This window comes from Anopheles maculipalpis, chromosome 3RL (genome assembly GCF_943734695.1).
Source record: "Anopheles maculipalpis chromosome 3RL, idAnoMacuDA_375_x, whole genome shotgun sequence".
NCBI lineage: Eukaryota > Metazoa > Arthropoda > Insecta > Diptera > Culicidae > Anopheles > Anopheles maculipalpis.
Genome location: NC_064872.1, coordinates 74,354,707 through 74,374,937, shown reverse-complemented (window position 1 = coordinate 74,374,937; position 20,231 = coordinate 74,354,707). Strand labels below are relative to the sequence as shown.

The 20,231-nt window shown below is 41.9% G+C and overlaps 3 protein-coding genes across 5 annotated transcripts in view; 1 reads left to right on the top strand and 2 right to left on the bottom strand.

Moving 5' to 3' along the window:
* Positions 1-20,231, top strand: part of LOC126562508 (G protein alpha o subunit) — a 287,823-nt gene that overhangs the window by 167,062 nt on the left and 100,530 nt on the right. The window lies entirely within an intron of this gene.
* LOC126563047 (uncharacterized) lies at positions 17,355-18,029 on the bottom strand. Its single transcript, XM_050219655.1, has 2 exons — positions 17,850-18,029; positions 17,355-17,792 (listed from the first exon to the last, which is right to left on the bottom strand). Exons 1-2 carry the CDS (start codon positions 18,027-18,029, stop codon positions 17,355-17,357), a joined length of 618 nt encoding a protein of 205 aa, XP_050075612.1.
* LOC126563627 (origin recognition complex subunit 4) lies at positions 18,746-20,204 on the bottom strand. Its single transcript, XM_050220271.1, has 2 exons — positions 20,013-20,204; positions 18,746-19,934 (listed from the first exon to the last, which is right to left on the bottom strand). The coding sequence occupies exons 1-2, from the start codon at positions 20,202-20,204 to the stop codon at positions 18,747-18,749; spliced, it is 1,380 nt and encodes a 459-aa protein (XP_050076228.1). The 3' UTR covers position 18,746.

Sequence of the window (20,231 nt, the reverse complement as noted above, 5' to 3'; positions counted from 1 at the left end):
ACGAAATCCCTACATTGTGACTGGCAGCGATGCCAACGTTCCGGACCGAACGTTCTTAATGATCGGCAGTTGGCATTACACTTCTGGGTGGGGTGTTTCGCGCCAAAAGCAAAAGGCCTAATGATGGCTGAATATTCAGGACCTCTCAAATGTGGGTACCGTTAAGGCTAGATTTTGATCCACGGTCACCGGTGGTTCGCCGAGTGTGAAACCCATTTCCGGTGTAAAAGTTTTATCAATGAATTGTTTCTCCCTTCCGTATCGAACGTCACCAGGGTCACCTTTTTTTTTTAAACAGTGTGGAACCACCACCAAAAACCATCGTCCAAAAAATGCTAACGATGTGAGAAAAGGTGTGCAAAACGCAGAAAGCAACCAAACCGTCCATAGCACGCTTCCGCGAAGAAAGGAAATAAATAAAAATACGACCGGCAATACGAGTCCCAGTCCCGTGCCGAGGAGTGTATCCTAATTAAAAAATTACAAACCGCGCCGAAAAGGCCGGCCAGGCACGGCGTAGCCGACGGATTGGCGGGAAAGGATGAATCGGAATTATTTAAAATGTGCCGTCGAACGTACTGCCGCCAACCGGTGCCACCAGCGAAGATTTTGTGCAAAGGCAGCTGAAGCGGTTTTATGACGGACGGAACGATGTTTGGTTTGGTGCGGGTTGATGTTTCTGTTGCTGTTTTTTTTTTTTTATTAATATGCCTTTTTTACTGAAGGAAAGGATTTCGAAAGGCGCTGAAGAAGAATCGTACGATGTTTAAATAAAAAATGACTCATCTGAATATATTAAAATCGAAAAGTTTTCTTCAGGCATTAAAGGAATAAATCTATTTTATTTATTCCATTGGAGGTTTCTCCCTTTGAAGCTCACCTTCAATTTAATATAACCCACATCTGAGGAGCATTCTTCTGGTCGTCTTTGCGAGAACGTTTCTATTTTACTGGGAGCATCTCCTTTATTGATCTCTTGTCACAGTATGCAGTGCTCAGGATATGACAAAAGACCAATTTAATTCCCGGGAAAGTTGAAAATTAAGACCGCATCCAGATCCGCAGATCCAGAAGAGACTTCACATCGGACATGTACTTGGTCAAGCCTAAGTCTTGAGTTTTGCTAGGAACTTGATACGAGAAACATATGTTTCGACAACGTTTACCTTTTTCATCCGAGACTCTCGCGTCATCGTCTGTGGCTCTTGGACTTCTTGGTGACATGGAGGGAACTGGACTTGGACTTGGAGACTGGAGTTTCCGTCTATATATTTTTACAAAACGTTTCGATTCTACCGGTATCATCTCCTTTATGAATTTTTTGTCACATTAAGCAGTTGCTAGGAAAGCTCTACTGATCTATTTATTTTACGCGTGATAAAGAGCTACGTCAGGTCTTGAAGATTGGTAGGATCTTAATATAAGGTACACATATTTTTTTTAACGTTTATCTCTTTGATTAGAGCCTCTAGAGTCTCGCCTGTTGTTCTTGGACATCTTAGAAAACTTAAAAGTACTCTAGACTGAATTTTCTGGATAACAAAATCGTTTCTTGCTCACGGTAAGAGATTAAAGCCGGTATCTTCTACAGTAGATAATTGCAAAGGGTCTAATAATATCAATTGCTCACTTGGAAATTGAAACATAAAACAAACAAATCTCTGAGCTTCTGCACGTGCACTGCAGAGTTCCTGAGTAAAAAGTAATAAGGAGCAATCTGTATCCCATTACTTGAACTTATTACCCATTACTTGAACCTGGACAACATCCAGGCGTTATGATTTTTAATCTGTCACGCCAATAAAATAGACTGAAAATTAAGACTTTTGTTATAATTATATAATTCGTTATCATCGAGATCGTAATTTCCTTTAATGCATATGATTACTTTAATGTTACTTCGAGCATTCGTAAAACGTCTTCAACCTGTGATCTTTCGCTTTATTGGCTAACCATTGCTTTATTTATTTATTAAACCTTTTAATAGCACTCTTTGCACCCAAGCACAGCACTTATACTGTATTGCCTTTCGGGGAGGAAAAACAACTCGTAAAAAATCCCATTACCAACACCCGTTTTATGACCACTTCAACCAGCTACTTGCTCATTCCGCTCTATGAACAGTACCCTTCAAGAAGCCTATTTACAATCGTAAATAGCACTTTAATGATCTCATGAAACCAAACTTTCTGACCATCCGGTTCGATTTTGATCTCAGGTTCATCGCCACTAGCGAGGGCGTGCATCGATCAGGAATTGTCGATCGATCGGACCCTTTGTTCACGGGAGGGATCGCCCGGTTTCGAGTGATCTACGTTAGATGCGTGACAAATTCTAACGCCCGTGCCCTCTCGGCACATTTTTCCCTATTATTTTGTACGTGCGAAAGGGCAAACGAAGTACAAAGGGACGGCAGACAAGAAGAAACGGGGCCGGACGATCGTCACACCCGAAAAGGACACGAGGACACCACGATAAGATGGGAACGGTAATCTCATCGATTACAAATTATCGACCGTAGCCACCCAGCTAGCTCATAAACTTCGCTGAGAATGTAATATTTTACTTCACCGAAGCAGGTTTCTGTTCGCTAACAGCATTCTCAAGACAGATTTATCCTTCCTTTTTACATTTTAATAGGGTCTCTCTGAGCCGATCTTTTTCTCTCGCCTTGTTCCACGCCTTTCTCTCGACATGTTCCGCAGAGGGTTCCTTGGGAAGGAAACGAAAGTGTCAGCGATCCATCATAAAATGTTGCGCCTGGGAGAGAAAGTGTGTTTTTTTTTTTGGTTTCATAAAAAAGTATAATACAATATTTTACGGATATTAGAAATCATTCTGTTTTTGTGCCTTTTCGAATCCTTCGTAAGCGACGTAGCTCGCGAACGCGTTGAGACTTTTTTCTCCTCCAATTGTTTACCTGCTCGTGTAAAACCTCTAGGAAAGCACCTTTTCAACCTTGCCACAGGATGCGAAGATTAGCTGCACACGCATTCGAGAAGAAAAACACCACTCGGGACAAACAAAAACAACACGAAACCTCACCCTGAAGACGGCGTGCGTACTTGAGACATCTCGGTTTGTCTGATAGCAGTTCACAGGTCGCCTGCCTACATCCTGTCCGTAAAGGGCCGTCGTGCGATGATGACCGAAAAGTAGATTTTTGGATTACTATTAGAATTGGCAAGGCGAATGGCAGTGAGTTGGGAAAAGGGGAAAATGATGAGGGAAAATTTTTGACCGAAAACAACCCGCTGGTTCCAACAACACTTTAATCGGATTAGTGCTGTTTTTCTCCGTTTGTTGCAAAGTCGGTCGATTGCATCCAAGCAAAAACAATGACACAAACTGGAGACGTTCGCTGGATTGGTTATGGTTTGATCGATTTTTCGTTTGTTTTTTTTTTCTTTTTTTTTGCAAATGTCACTTGGCGTTTGGAAAGGACTTCAGGACCTCACACAGAATACTCTTTGGCTTAAATTTGAAATATTTGTTTAAGACATTCGAACACATTGATTTTATGAAAAAAGAAAATGTAATTTTATCAACTCTATTAAGCGCATAAGTAAAAGATTTTGTTTCCCGTTAGAGAACTTAAAAGAAGAATATAATAAGAATAGAATAAGAATAAAATAAGAATAGAATAAGAATAGAAGAATAATATAATAATAATATAATAAGAATAGATCAGAAAAGATTTGAATGGATTTATTACAATCATCACTGTACCACCCTTCATCAAATGCTCATTGCCATGGCGCCCTGCATGCCTTTTTCCCGTCAATCGTAAACGTCACTCGACTCGGAAGGCGCTCACAATCTAATAATTCGTTTGATTAGCCTCGTAAAAATTAACTTCCTTTTCACCTGATCGTGGCAACCGCTGTCAAGTGCCACCCGCGTGGATGTGCATCCCTTATCCTAAATGATCACATATATGACACTGACATGTTCGGCCTTTATGTTTCAGAACTACGCCGACATCAATCACGTGATCTTCAGAACAGAAGATCCGAAAAGAAAGGAGCTAAATAACAATTTAACAACAACAAAAATCCGTGTCTGAGGAAAACGCGCGTTACACAAATTGTAACAAATAAAATGTCAAATGCCACCGCTTGTTGTTGTTTCTTCTTTGAGCCTTCCATAAAGAAAGGAGCACCGACGGTGTAAAGGCGCCAAAAACCTTTGAATAATTGTTCGGGAAGGGCTCTACTGCTACAATACCGCTCTAGAATCTTAAAAGAACACGCGGTGTCCGGGATGCACGAATGACAAAACCTGCACCTCGGTCCTTTTTAATTAGTCCTGTCAATCAATCAATCCTTCTTGCGTTCGGTTTTTTGCATCAACCAGGAATGACCTGATTTTACGCTCTCAGTCAAACCGACCCATCATAGCGGCAATCCGTTTGCAATAACATACTCCCGATACCTGACCGTATTGAGGGTCCCTGAGTACCAAAACACGTGTAACTCAACTTCAAAAACAACACCACACCAGAAATCCTGCGTCAAGGATGCTGCACTGCTGTCTAATGATGAAGGAAGCGAATGATCGGTGCTTTTTTTATCGGTGTGCGCCTCTATGAGGCGCACTTGGACGTTAATCCGAACACACTCGACCTGAGGATCCGAAATCCTTTTGCATGGGCTGGACCCAGTCAAGGATGGCGTCACGTCGAGTGGATATGTTTTAGCGCTCCCTTAAGAAAACGGCTTGACCGGTGCCGGATGAGCGTACGATGATGAGCATAAATCCAATCGTTTGGGACTCTTTTCCCAAATCTTCGAAGCGCTTATGAATAGTGAAAAATCTTTCAAAACACTTTTTTTACTTGTAATAGCTTTGAACATCCGGGAATAGAACAGAATTAATGTGGGAAAGCATGATAATGTGGTGTTTCTACCCACCCGTAAAAGAGACCTGAACCAAAGCTACATCGAGGAGCATCCCTTGATTGTCTTGGAAAGTAATCAAATAAAAATGCAAAATTAACAATCTCTCTCATCGCTATCATCATTATCACTCAAGCGATCGTTTCCAAAGCAAAGAGGCCAATCGATTATGTCAAAAAGCGTAACCAAAATGCTTGTCGAAAGAGTTGGCGAAATTCGCCGAACCAATGGAAGAATCGGTGCAAACGCTGCAGTGGTGTTATTATTTAATTTTATATTCTATTCAATCCTATCAGCGCACGCACACATACACGGGCACGCACGCATTTTCGCCTTGATGCGTTCGGGGCTGCATCGGCAAACCCTTAATCGATTTAATGTTGATCGTTACGGCCGACTACCCGTCGCTCTACCCTTCCAGATTGAAGCCTCACATTGCTCCTTGGCAGAGACTTGCTAACGCCTAGCTAGGGCCACCTGCGAGAGAGAGAAAGAGGGAGGGAGACCACAGATTTCTAGCCGCCATTAAGCTTTTTCAATTAAAATGTACATGTTACGGAAAATAATGAGCGAACCGTTTTGTGCATATAAACGGGCTTATTTAAATTTTACAACATCACTACATGCTGGTAATCAGACGGCACCGGATGGGTGGAAAAACTACGAGGAAGAACAACGGAACGAAGGTGAAAAATATGGTGGCGAAAAGTCACTCTAACCTGCATCCGGGACCACATCCCAATGTTTGTCCGTTTTGTGCGGCACATTTGGAAGGGCGAAAATCAATTTTCTTTTATGTATTAACACGGCGAAATAAGAAACCAAACACCCAAGGATGCAATGCAGTATGAGCAGAGTTTATCATTTGTTTTGTTTCTAATTATTTTCTAAACAAAAAACAAGAAAAGAAGTTGATAAAAGCAAAAAAATGCTTTCAAATAGCCCTCTAGCGGCGAGTAGGTGAGCAGTTAGCGCCATCTGTTAGACAGTGTCATCAACTAGCGCTGCTGTGTTGCTTCGAATTTAAATTTTCGAAATTTTAACAACGTTTATTTTTTGGTCATTTTAGTGTTCATTCTATTACTATTAAAATAATTACTTTTTAGTTAGTTTATTTGATGCCGTTTCATAATATTAAATAATAATCATCACTTTCAAACAGGATCTTTATCCTGATTTACCTCCCTTACCAACCTAACCATGGTTTAGCTGGTTTGTTCCTGTTTTCATTTTCAACTTTCATGTAACCTTCTCGGGTTAAAGTGAGCCAATACGCTGAAGCGAGTAAAAGAAAACATACCGTTCGCTGTGCGTGATATGTGCCCGTTAAAGCCGCAAAACCGTTTGAATCGTTATTCTGGTGAACGATACAAGAAAAAAAGTCGAGCGGATCCTTTCCCATTACTGCTGCTGGTTGGACGGTCGGGCGGTCCTGTACGCTGTTCAATTCCAATCAAATTAAATCGAACAAAAAAAACACACACATGTTACTGATATTGGCTGGCGCAGAACGTTTCCCCAGATGTATGGGCCTCTAATATAGGGACAGCGTAGGTTCTCTGTGCAGTTGGGTTTTCTGCCCTTTGTCCACGTTCACCGCCCAAGGAACCGGTTCCTTTGCAAAGGCAATACTGATACGATAGATACGATAAAGGACGGAAACCTTCTTGTACTACAGACGCAACACAAAAAAACTCCACTTCCTTGCAAGCCACCCATTACTCAATATGAAACGATCGTTTGCGCGTACATACAAGACCGAAGAAGAAGAAAAAACCACCTCATATCCATCCCATCCATTAGCCACACCGTACACTCGGGCGACCAGAAATCCTGACCCAGCGCCTACCGAGACCGAAGTGTCCGAAGGCATTTGCCCACCGCCAGCCGACGTTGAACATAATTATTATATTCGCACCACGCACCACAATCGCCACGCCATGTGGTGCGCGGAAAACCGCGTGGCCTCAAACTCAGCGACGACCTACACCAAACCGTTCCGATGGACGATGCACCATCACGGTAAGGGGTTTCTTATCGTCCGGATAATATCGTGTGCAACGTGAGTGCTTGGTGGTTCTTTTTCGTTACGCATTTCTCGCCGATCGATACGATTTCTTTTTACGCCACACGATGGCGGTATCCTTCCAGTGGGATGTACACGTTGGCGGCCATGTTTTTTCTGTTCTTTTTTTTAATCAATGCACAAATGTTGTGGTCTTTATTTTAGCTTTTGGTTTACTATAGTTCATGTTCAGTTTGAAATGCTAGATGCAGGACTTACTCAGACCAAAGAAGGGATAGCAGGATACCAACAGCAATATGTTGTTGGATGAAGCATCAACTAAAAAATAGACATAACGACAATAAAACTAATAACTGGGGTTTTTAATCCTACAGTCTAAAATTGATCTACAATTGCCATTCTTCTCCGAGTCATCCATCCTTCAGCAGTCATAAAAAATTGCTCTTCCACCTTTGCTACAGAATCATAGTAAAACATAACTCTTCACAATGTCCTGAAGGCCATGTTTGGTTAATCTCTTTATAGACCAATTAATTAATAAATAAGGTCATCCGATAGAGATGTGCAAATCAACTTTGTTTTCATGCCCTAACTTTGCTGCTATTGAGGCCAACCTGAGCGTCTTTTTGACCGACGATAAATTCGCCGTCGGAAGCGCCGGATGGAAGTCATTAGGTATTTCAGACAAGAAAAACAAATCTTTTTTAACAATGTCCAACGCTTAAAATCTTGCAATCAAATGCTCTAACCTCTGGAGCAAAGTTTCACAGAAATAAAACCAAAACTTTACCAGCTTCAGCTTCTATTGCATTTGATTGTACGTAAAAATCTTCAATATCAACCGCTGGAATGTTTTGGTTGTGTTGTTGAATGTTAATAAATTGTATTTCAAAACTCAAAACTATTCTTACTAACGGATACAATTCATACTAAATTTATATGCTGTGTGTGTATAGAGCACATTTCTTTCTCCCATTAAAAAAGGCAGCTTACACCGAATGAGCTCGCCTGTTATGATTATAGTAGCATTAAACCCAACAGTGCGCCACCTGGCAAGTCTACCAGCAACGATTGTGGATCTCCTTAACCTAATTTTGTTACCTTCTTAAGCCGAACGTCGATGTTTCTGTGCTTTACAAATGTACAACTACAAATATGAAAAAATAATAACAAAAAGCATAACAAACTACACTAAACAACACAAACAATAGCTCCTTACTATCTACAGGAAGAGGAAGGAATAGAAGGGAGATTCCCATCCCTCTGACGGAGTCAGATAGAATCCGCGCGTAGCCGTAGTCCTTCTGACCCAGGATGTTGCGTATCGGTACTGCCGGGGATCTTCCTGATGGCCGAATGGCTGCTAAGAGCCCGGGGTCTATACGTCGAGGATACGTATTCATCGCATAATGGTTCGATATAAGTCTGGACATCATGCGAATGAACGTATGATCTTCGGAAGGCCGATGAAGTCAGGCACGTAGGGAAACCTGTGGCGAGATGAACTATTCTCTGCCTGTGTGCCTTACATTACTGTTGCTGGGTGTGAAGAGACTCGTGAGGGGCAATCAACCCCTCAAAATGCTCCGTCCAGAGCCACATCATTTAAATAAGGAGTCTGCGTTGCCGAGAGTCCCGCACTGAGCAGGAACAAGCGATTGTGGTAGGCTTCGATGCATTTTTGAATACACCGAAGCCCCTGCAGCACTGTTAAGGATTGTTACTTATCCTTATCCTAATCTTTATCCTAAGGACTTATTCTCCAAAATGCTGGAAACTATCCTCTAGCAACGATCTTTTGGAATGTTCTTCGTATCTTCTAGCAATGACCAAGTGGTCGTCTCATTGTCCCTCATTACGTCGATGGTTTTAGTACTCCAAAGGATGTATTATTGCATAACGCAAGACTTTTATTTCTGCCTTTAATAAGCATGTTAGTCCTTACACAAACTTTTTCCAAAAACCAGTTTCCTTTTTGGTTGCTACAGCCTTAAGTGGCATCAATTTCTACCATTTCTGATTTTCCTCTCTTATTTTTCTAGATTTTATTCCGTAACTGTCTAGCTGTTCCTGTGCACTCATGAGTTGTTCAAAATTTTCCTCAGATTTAAGAATACTTCGAAATAGGCATTACATAGGCAATAATTCATTTAGTAGCCCGTAAAGATTAAACTATTCATGCTCTGTGTCTTTTGTTTTTCCATTTCAATACTTTACTCAACTACCCAACCAAGTGGAAGGGCTCTCGCTAGCTGGCCGCACAAAATTTCCATCTTTGAAAATGGCCGCAAAATCTTACCCTTCATCAACAACAACAAAAAAACCGGTAGAACGGCAAGGGCAGTTGGTTGGCGCGGCGGAACGGACGAACCGTAAAGGCCGAATGCGTACATAGCCTCCGTAGTTTCCTCAAGGCACCATAACCTTTTTGCGAAAAAGAGGCGATATGCTAATTTGTTTCCCCTCCCCCACTCCCCAAACACTCACTCTCTGCCCTTGCCCGCCCGCACTACCCCCCCGGGGCTGGGGGAACCTGAGCGATTGTGCGCAAACCCCTTCGCGATTGGGCGGTACACGCTCGTCCCGTTTGCATTGCGTTTGCGGCAATGGGCACCATGCCGGACTGCAGTTTTCCCGCTTCAGCACCTTTCAGCACTACGGTCGGCACTAGCGTATCATTTACATATTTGATAAGGCCCCCTATTGCTGCGTGTGCAGCGCAATTGCATGCACAGTTGGGGCATACGCGAAAAAAAAGGGGTGGGGGGGGGGGGTAATAAAAGGTAAGTGGGGTAGTGGATTCGTTCTAGGTTTCAAACTCTCTTTGGTGACTTCCCGTCGGTTGCCCTATGGCGAATGAAATCGAAAAAATGTAGCTGGAATTTATTACCAGGTGGATGTTGTCCCTCACTCGTTTTCTTTACGTTGCCGAAGGGATTTAAAGTACTTTTGAATAATTTTTGTTATCGCATACTTAAAGAATGATCAAATGGAGCAGATTAGATTTTGATAACTGAACCCCCAGGAAGGTACATACATGTCGTAGTGCCAGGTTGCGGTTGAAACGTATGCATCAACAAGAATTTGATTAAAATATTTTTGTATTAGATGTCAAGAAGTTATACATTTTTCTTCATCTTTCATTCTGACATTCTTAAGAGGTCCTGATTTGCTATTTGCAGCTTGTTTGGCCTGCTCCTTAGCTGTAGAGTTTGGCATTACAACCTCAGGAAGCCATAGCCTGCAATTTATTACTTCCTTTTGCTCGGAGCTGTAGTATAGCCATACCTTCCCCTGGTTGAGATTTGATACCGATTGTATCGTGGTATTTTTTACTAAGAACGTAATCTTGCATTTCACTAGTTGGTCCTATCGAGATGGTCCTATAGATCTAGGCGTTGAATGACCGTAGAACACAATGCAATGAAACAAACAAGCTCATCCGTTATAAGGTGCCCTTTCACGGTTATTAAAAGGAAATCCCTAAACACTAAGGCATGAGATCCCTATGGTAAGGACTTCGCTCTCATAGACTTGATAACGAAACGTCCGAATACACCCTGAAAGTGGATCTCTTGTACTTTGATACTAGACTTTGGATCTCTTGTACTTTGATGATCTAAGCTTTGGATGACCTCCGAACGCAGTTTAATGAAACAACCGAGCGCATCCCAGATAGGGAACCCTTTCATAATTAGGAGAAGAAAGTGTTAGTTGAAATTGTAAAACTAAATAGCCTGAAAGTAAGCGTCGAGGAGTACATTTCCATTCGAGTGACATCTTTCCTGATGCTTACAATCTGATTACATCAATCATCGAACGTTAATGCTCCTTGGAGTGAGCAGTAGCTGCTGCCTGGCTGCTGGAAGCGTCTTCTCTGCTCGTGCTGAAGTTCGCTGGTTCGATCAGCAGTACAGTAAAAATTCGTAGTGTGGTAGCCTGCGGCTCTGTCATCCTTGACCCACCTAAAGATAATCTCAGGTGCCTTCTTCTTGCTTAACGACCTAAGGTGCCACTTGCCAACACCACGTAGTTGAATTGTCAGTCCTCACTACGGGAGGACGGTCGGGATGAGATTTGAACCACGGTCCTGCCTTTTGAAGACCCTTCGCCCGCTGCCGCCTACACCACTGAGCCGCTCTAGGAGCCTGTAATATACTAAGGTCCTTCATCCCTTCTCTGATCTTCGCGATCAACTTTTACGTGCCGGAGAGAACGCTTCGAGCTAGGAGATCGTTTCGGTTCTTTAGAGTCATTCTTGTTAGGGTGTTCGTGACGAGCTCAACTTGACTTCTGTCTTGTCTTGGTTAGCATTTGTGTCCTTAAATTAAAATAGCTTTAGCATGCTTGAACAGCGCCTTGCGGTCCGTTGAATTTATAAAAAATCTAAATAAAAAAATTGCTTTCGTGAATATAAAGTTCTTTCTAAACCTTTCAGCTCTTTCTAAACCTCATATAACATTCATCTACTGATGAATGTGATGTGTGATGTAACTGATGTTAGCTTAAATAAATAATTCTTCATTAATGTAGTCAGCCCCACATGCTGACAAATTATCATATGACAATTTGATATCCAAATTTTGCAAAAATAAAGCCTCATCAGTTTTTGTTCTATTTTTCTGGTAGATGGGCAGAATCTTATCCTATTTATTAGACTATTTCTTGCTTGATTCACAGGTCATACGTATTCGGTCTTATGGGTGTATCGTATTTAGACATTCAACGATACAACTCCTAGTAAAAACCATTCCTCAGTAACCGTTCCTTGGCAGTTTTGGCCCATATTAGCTGACTTTAAGCTGACATATGTATTAACTTTTTAACGTTTGACTTCTCATACAATTATTTTTTGAAAAAATGTTAGACTCATAACTTAAAATCGCCACTAAAATATTATAAATTAAAACTAGATTTAACTTTCCTTAAATACCAAATGTTAAATGACAGTCTTTAAATCTTGTGAATACATTACTGGGTTTTTTAATTTTACATACTTTGCTGTAGCTATTTTATATTCTAAATGAACAGATTAATATCCACTTGTTAAAAAAGGCAAGTCAAGAAACACATCCTTTTGTGCATAATATTGTTCCCGTTGCTTTCACTTTCCATAGATAATAATAACATAGGAGCATTTTATTCAAACACAAACCCCGATCCACCTAATAGCCTCCTTTAGGGACGCTTAGCTCCTACAACTCCAGAAGGAATCGCACATCCATATTCAACATATGCTCCTGTCCTGCTGCGGATCAATCGATCCTTCGCTCCTTCTTAAAATTAATGCACAACCCATGAATACAATCCAATGCTTTCAACACCAAACAAAACCCTATCAAACACACAGTTGCACGATGCACCTTGAAGCCAAAGGCCGGACAGCAAAAGAAAGCAAATTTCGTGTTTCCAAAACTGAAGCAACAAAAAAAAGGCAGCAACACACCGCATACACACACTGATCGGCAGCTCACGTCAATGCCGGAACACGCCAATTTGATGTGCGGGAACCTCCATTCCCAGAATCCGAAATCGAAACGAAACGATAATGATATGCTGCATAGACGAACTTCAACAGGGAGTTTGGGACCGGGGTTGACTACTCATTTGCCCTGCATCCCGGCTGCAATCGACGGCCGGCGACTGCAGTCGCTCAGGTGGAATGGACATGGCAGTCTAACTAAAACACACACCTTTCACAACCAGCAGCAAGAACCAGCACCAACGTCTAGACCTTCTTTGTGGGCCGTTTTTTTTTTTGTGGTAGCGAATGCCTTGGAAAGAATGTGATTTGCATGTTTACCGTGTTTTGGCTGCCAAAAAGCAAAAAGGCTTTCTTTGAAAACATGAATAAAAGATGGTGCGGTGCGGTTCTTTCGGGAAGAGATTCAAGGCAATCGAAAGCAGCTACCAACTGTCGGCCACTAATCCTTTAGCTCGTGTCTCACATGTCGTTGTCTTTTAGGGTTTGATTAGTTCCGTTGCTGTATTAAGCTTTATGAATTTTTAAAAATTATTCTAAAATTCTTTAATTACAGTTTTTAGCATCAAATTTTTAATTCGAAAATGAAAAATTTGTTCAACGATAAGGAATTTATTTCACTCCTATTGTGTTCTTGAGATTCCATCCTTCAGATTCTTTCTTTTCTATACTTTTCTTGCAATTTAAAGCGTCCGATTGGCTTTTTTTCTTTCTTACCATATCATATCCTCACAATATGTTCCAATTCGATCCTCAAAACATCGCGGGTTCGTGTAATTTAATCATTTAAACATTCATCTTTGACACGTGTTTATTATTCTCAAGTTTAGTAAAAAAAGAAATGGCCAACCACCACGTGCCAGAATCAAAGAAATGTACAACCCAACACTTCCATTCCTTCGTTTTCCCTTGACATTGCCACACCAACATCACGATCGGTAATGATCGAGCATAATCGGCCACTAGTAGCCCTTCACCAAAAAGGCGATCCAACGCAACAGAAGAATGCACAGCCGGGCAACTACTATCATTGTGCATGCTGATGAAGATCATAAAGCTATCGTCGTTTACCCATAAGCGGTCGTCATCGATGGGTGCGCGCGCACGCTCAAGCTGCTACCATCAGCCCACCAATTCCGCACGTAATCACATTCAATTTCGTACTAATAAATGTCGATCGTTTTGCTTCCTTTGCATTTAAACGGTGGATCGTTTGTGGTGAAACATCCCTCATTTAAGCATCTCCATTACAGCTTTGGAAAGCGAGAGAGAGAGAGAGGCAAACATTGTTGGGCCCCTCGAGCCATACATTGCATTGTAAAATGGCGTTAAAAACACTTGTTTTCCTTCTGTTTTTTTTTTTTTCAAACTTAGGGTTACATGATTTAAGGACAAGCTGGGTGTTAGGGTTGGTTCATGTGGTTCAACGCCTTACTTTTCGATTGCGGGTAAGACAGCTGGAGCTGCTGGCAAACGAGTTAAAACCACACTGTTGACTGCATAATAGCATGTCGTTGGATCAATCAAATCTATGTGTTTAATCGTTCGACAATACAAAGGAAACCCTGAAAGCTTTGCGGTTGCAATGAAATCTTCATTTTCCTTTTGGAAGGATAATTGTATATTTTGTAATTTAAAAATAGCTTCGAAGGGTTAATGAGATCTTAATCTGCAAGCGTGTAAAATTACAAGCGTGTGGAAAGATTGATGCTGCTAACTGCTGTGAATTCAGGCGTAATTTTATTTAATATTTAATTAACTTCAGCAAATTTTTACTATGGATTTTATTTAAAACTAGTTGCTAAGCAACATTTATTTACATTTCAATTGATTTAATACTATTATATTCACTAACTCAACATCCTTTGATCATGCTCAGTACAACATGCCAGGCGTCTCCATTAGTATAATTTAATAAAAAAAAGATAGAGGTTTTTTAAAGCGTTGTGAATTATTTAATTTCTTATTAGATTTTTTGTTTGGTTTTGTTGTAAACTTTCTAGACTTCTTTCAGAAGTCGTTCATCCACGACTTAATCCGATTTCCGTCAGGTTTGATCCACCTTATACAGCCAACGAGCTCACTGTCTTCCTCTACGCCTCGTACCAGATGGGTCACTGACGAGCACTTTGCTGGTGAGGCCAGTGACGTATTTCGTCCCGGGGAGGCCATAAGCTAAGTGGAGGTTGAGGGCCCCCAGTGCCAAATGAAGTCCTTTTGAGGCGGAAGGCTTGTTGAGTGTTTAGCGGGGAATTTGGCAAGTCTTCATCACGGGCCTCAATCATCGTATTGTTCTGGATTTTCTTACAGGATATCTGTCGCCGTAAAACCGCTGGGCTTCGTACCCATAGTGGACTGCCAAACGCGATCACTGTCCTATACATTATTTATTGGAGTTTGTGGAGCCCGTAGTAGACACGATTACCCTGAAAAACGCGCCTTCAAATTTAGCTACCTAGGTCGTTGTCCGATCGGGCGATTCCATCAGCTTCCGAGTCGGGCAAAATCACGGTCTGAACCACCGGCTGTGCGGTACTTTGTCTTCGTCGCATTAATCCTCAATCCAATTCTAACGGCCAAGTGTTTCAGGTGTTTACCGTGCTCATAGATCGATTAAATAGCAATACGGCCACGCTATTCGAAATATTAAAAAAGTACATTTTAAAAAGTTTTAAACAAGTTATGGAAAACTTCATGAAACTAAAGTGTTGTCACTATGCTTGATTCCTAATCTTTCGTGTTTTTACCCTTTGAATAACTGCACACTTTTAAGTATTTAACCCAACAATAGTTGTAGTTTCATGTCCAAAGCCGACAGGGTCCTCTTGTGTACTGAAGATGAATATAAGTAAAGGTCCCGACTAAACAATTCAATATTTATTTGAACAACTATAATTTATATCATTGAGATGATGGTTTAAATCAAATTAAGATTTTTCACAGTTTATTGTAAAAAGCTTTATGCTTTTATTATTGCGATTCTTACTCTTAAATTAGTCACAAGTTTTACTTAAATGTTTTTATTAAATTTTACAATAAAATGCTCTAATTGTTGTGCTTTCGAACATGTAAGAAACAATGGAATACCAATGGTTTCCTACACTCTAACCATACAATTTCGACCACACCTGTAGCTGTAGTTCATTTTGTATCGTAGCCACGCCTTCTTTCGCAAATGTGAACATGGTAAAACATGGTTTACATTATTTCAATTTATCAATTTTATCGCTTCATCACTAAAATGATACATCGTTGTACTAATTCCTTAAGAATTTGGAGAAAGTTTTTGCACATGTTTAACACTGATTTTTCAATGCTCGGAAGTAATATTTTTGTCTTAAAGTTCTACAACGCAGAAACCATTCTAGATATTTAAAACAGATAAGAGGATTTCAGAACGCGCTGCAACCCAGTCAGAATCTAGACGCTTTGTCTGACCCCACGACCGGGAAACATGGCTTCGGTCACTTCAAGGCAGCTCCGTCACCATTGCCCTGGCAGCTGTCAACATTTCGCATTCTGCACGAAACTCAGCCACAGTTAATTGCAAAATCAGTGCCCGGCGGGCAATAATACCGAGAACCTGCTCTCCCCCGAAACCAATTCTAGACCGATCCAAGAGCCAACCAATTACCGAGCCCGGTAGACTCAGTAGCCAGACCGCAACCTTTATTCTGCCTGCGGGTTGAGCGATTCCCGCTGTACAGTTCCAAAACCGTCCCAGTAAAACCGGAATGCACAAAACTCCATCTTCTGAACTTCGAACGAGAAAAGCAGGAAAAGAACGGAGAAAACCAACAGAGGTGAGGTGCTTGTGGTCACCGCCGTGTCTGCTCGAGGCAGTCTAGCTCGGTTTGTGAGGATACCGCCGTGTGCGGGAGCAACGAGTCGACATGGCACAGCACACCGAATGACAGTGACACTTGGGTTGATCGTGCCGTGCGGAGGCCATCCACAACCGTAGGGTGCCTGTCGTACAAGCATTCTCAGTTTTCACGACAAATGGAAGCAATTTTCTGGCAAAAAAGCGGTCTTTTTTCTTGCCTTCGTTTCCTCCTTCTCGCTGCTGACGTACTCTCCCGTCTTAGTTTATGCAAAGTTGTGCATTTTTGTGCGCTGTAGTTCCTTTTCCTTTGGGCTACTTGCTTAGAGCTGTGTCAAACTGATGACAAATGGCTATTGATTGGATAAATGGATTGCATTGGAAAATTAAAATTGGTACATTTGATGCTTATGTATTATTTCGTGATGGTAGTCATATTAGGGTACGGATAGGATGTCTTAAATCATTCAAGTCATTCAAGTAGCCACAATCAATCAACGGTTTCGAGTGATGTAAGAAGTGGGTTACATCACCAGCAATTCAAATAAGCTTTTTTTTACAATAAAGAAGGATTTTTCCTTTCTTTACACTTATGTTTAAGACTTACATAAAGTTAGTCGCAATCAGATGTAAATAAAAAGGCTTGGTGAATGGGTTAACGGGCTTGTGAATTGAATAATGAATCATGTAAATGACACCAAACAACTTCAACCATAGCTCCTATCTTACTGTCTTACTTCCTGTCTTACTGATGTGTTCACTTGATCTAAGTAAGCCGCAATAAAAATGGCGCTCTATTGACACTTGAAAGCTTATAACGTTCTGTCATTGAGTTCAACTGCTGTTACAGTTTCAATTACATCATAACATAAATAGAAAATCAAAACTAAATTAGTTCAGACTTAGGCAAACTTCAATGTTTGCCTTTTGTAAACAGTAAGTATAATCATTTTTAACTTGCTCTGAAAAAACACGATATCACTTTATTTAATTAATAGTATACAACACACACAAACAGACACCGAGCTCCATCTTGTTTAATGTTCCGTACGCCCCCATCCGGTCCGCAGCCTATATCTCCCTTTCCGCATTCCGTGTACTCCTTCATTCGAGGTCGTTTCGCCTTCACTGCTGATACTCGATACGTTCCTTGTTCGGATCGGCTCTATCCACCCGGTACATGTACGATCGGCTGTTGGCCGTACCAATCTCATTCCTATCAATCGGAACATACTGTACGACCTCCTCCCCATGCTCACCCAACATCTTCTTCAGCTGCTGCACCTCCTTATCACGGGCGAGCGAGGCAAGCTTCTGCAGCAGTTCCGGATCTTCCTCGAGCGCTTCATCAAGCACCTCCCAGGAGATAAACTTTAGATCCGACCCGAAGAACAGATCATCCGACAGGATATCAATGATGTGGTTGAGATCGAGTGGACGTAGTTTTTTGTACGATTTGCCCATATCGTCCGGTATCAGTGAGCCTTGTGTGGGACGTTTGGATGTTTTCATGTAGCGTTCGAACCAACTGGCACCATTCTCTTCCGGGGTTGATGCTTCCATCTGCAAAAATTGAAGTGAATATTACGAAGGGACAGGTACAGTATACCCATGCCTTACACGGAAGCCTCCAGCACGACGTCCTATCCTGGGCACACTTTTCGACTGCTTGAGGAAAAAGTTCTCCAAATCACCGCGCCTTCCGATTCGGGGTACACTTTTCGAGAGTTTGATGAAGAATCCAGGCGACTCACTGCCGAATGCGTAGCAAACGAGTGCAAACAAAATGACCAGCTTCATTGCAGGCTTCTTTTGGAGATAGGGTGCGTATGTGACTGTCTTTCCGTTGCACCGTTCGAATCGTATTTATATCATCCCGGTTGACGTCGGTGATGGTTCATCGATCCGCGTAAGCGTTAATTCCCGCCCGTATCTCGATTATACAGATGCAAATGAGCTGTTATGTCGCGATGCAGACGCCGACGCACCTTTTTTTCGTTGCATATGCTTTTTTTAGGTATTATTGATTTTTTACTGATCGTGAGGGCGAAGTCCCCCTAGTCGGTAAAGTTCTTCACTCCAGCGAGGCCCCTCTGTTGTTGTTCATTGTTCATAAAATCTTTAAACATTCGGTGCTAGCACATTCGTTGAAGCACAGCTCGTTGAACAATAGTAACTTATACCTCTTGTGAAACTTAATCGGAAGATTGTAAATAAACAAAAATTGCCAGGACACCCAAATTCGGGACAACTTTTGATTTCGACGGGGATTTCTTATTTCTGTGTCATCTTTTGGCATGCAAGTCTGTGTATTGAATTTTCGGTTTGTTCATTTTTACATTTGAAATGATTTAAAAAATTGTATTACAATTATTTACATTATCAGTCTCTTTTTTTTTTTGCTTTCCTTTCTGCCATAATTTAAAAAAAAACCTTCGCGTATCTTCAATCCACGTTATTGATAGTAATATGGGTAATGCGCTTTGGTTCCTTATGTATCCTTATCGAGATCCCCACTCACACCAGCGAACTCTGTTCCCACTGGCTGACTTCGGTTGGCAAAAGTGGCATACGCTGAACCGCCTGACGTATCTGACCGTACGTTAGCAGCAACCGATGAATCTGATATTCTTTCTGCACCTTCGTCAAACTGCCGCCCGTTACGGGTGCAATAAACTCCAGCTGCTTCAGATGTTCGAACGCTTTCAGCACAACTGGCCGCTCGATGCCCTTCATGCTCGAGCTACTGTTGGCCCATTTGCTAAAGCGCGTCCAAATCATCTCATAGTTAAACGGTTCCCGATCGTAAATCTCCGAATGGTGCTTCATGGCAATGATCAAACATATCTCTAGCACCGACAGTCCCATCAGCAGCTTTACCTTATCGTCCGATTCGTACTCCTCGCCCAGCTTTCGAATCGCTTCGACGGTAAGGTACGGATGTTCCTCATCCAGCCAACCAATCAGCTCAAACAGCCAAATCCGAAACGGACCCTCCAGCACGTCATAATCGTACATCGTTTGCAGTACCGTCTGCACTTCTTTGCTCTCTAGCAGCTTATCGATGTGTCGGTTCCATTGCGTTACCCATTTCGATGTGAAGCTAAACTTGCGTGGATTAAACAGCCCACGCAGCAGCGTAAATTCGTCATTATTAAGAGCTTCACTAGGAATGGGAGGATGAGCCGATTCAAACGCACGCATTTCCTGCTCGGTAGGAAGCTTTAGTAAACTTTCGAACAATTCCAACCGTCCGTCGAAATCATCTTCCTTCGGTAGGAGAAATAGCTGACGATGAGAAAAGCGTGATTTCACACGCTTTTCTAACAGCTCGATCACATCCAAGCGAGCGGTAAGGCCAAGCACACAGATCGGTGCCTGCGCAGACTGTGCTACGTCGAACAAGTTGTACAGCAGCGTTTGGTTGTGGTGCGAGCAGAACAGATCGAACTCTTCCAGCAAGAAGATGACGCTTTTCGATTTCTTCCGATCGCCCGCCTTTAGACACTCGAGCAAAAAGGCTAGATTTTCAGCAAAGGAACCAAACACTTTACCGTCAACAGCATTTTCGAGGTTTAGCTGTGCGGTGGCCGATTTCAGTGCTAGTCGATCGTCGATGTGCACCAATCCATTGAGATAGACGATCAGACAGTTGCGGTAGAACGTTTCTTTGGTCAGCAGTTCGGCCAATACCGATACAACGAGCTGTAAAGAGAGCCATGAAGCAATTAATAATCTCTACGTTTTCTGAAACAAACTACTTAATGCTTATGTAAAACTTACAGTGGTTTTTCCAATTCCTCTCGGACCCAACAGCAGCGCACTGTTCGATTCACCATGTTCCGCGGTACGCTCTAGCAGATCGTGAATATTTTGTCTTTCAGCTTCATACCCGTGAAACGTTGCACGATCCATCATCAAGCGTGATTTTAGAAATCGACGCGTAGTTTCCAGCTCAGTTTTAGCGTCCGGCATTATGATGGGTCGTGTTTGATGCGTTTT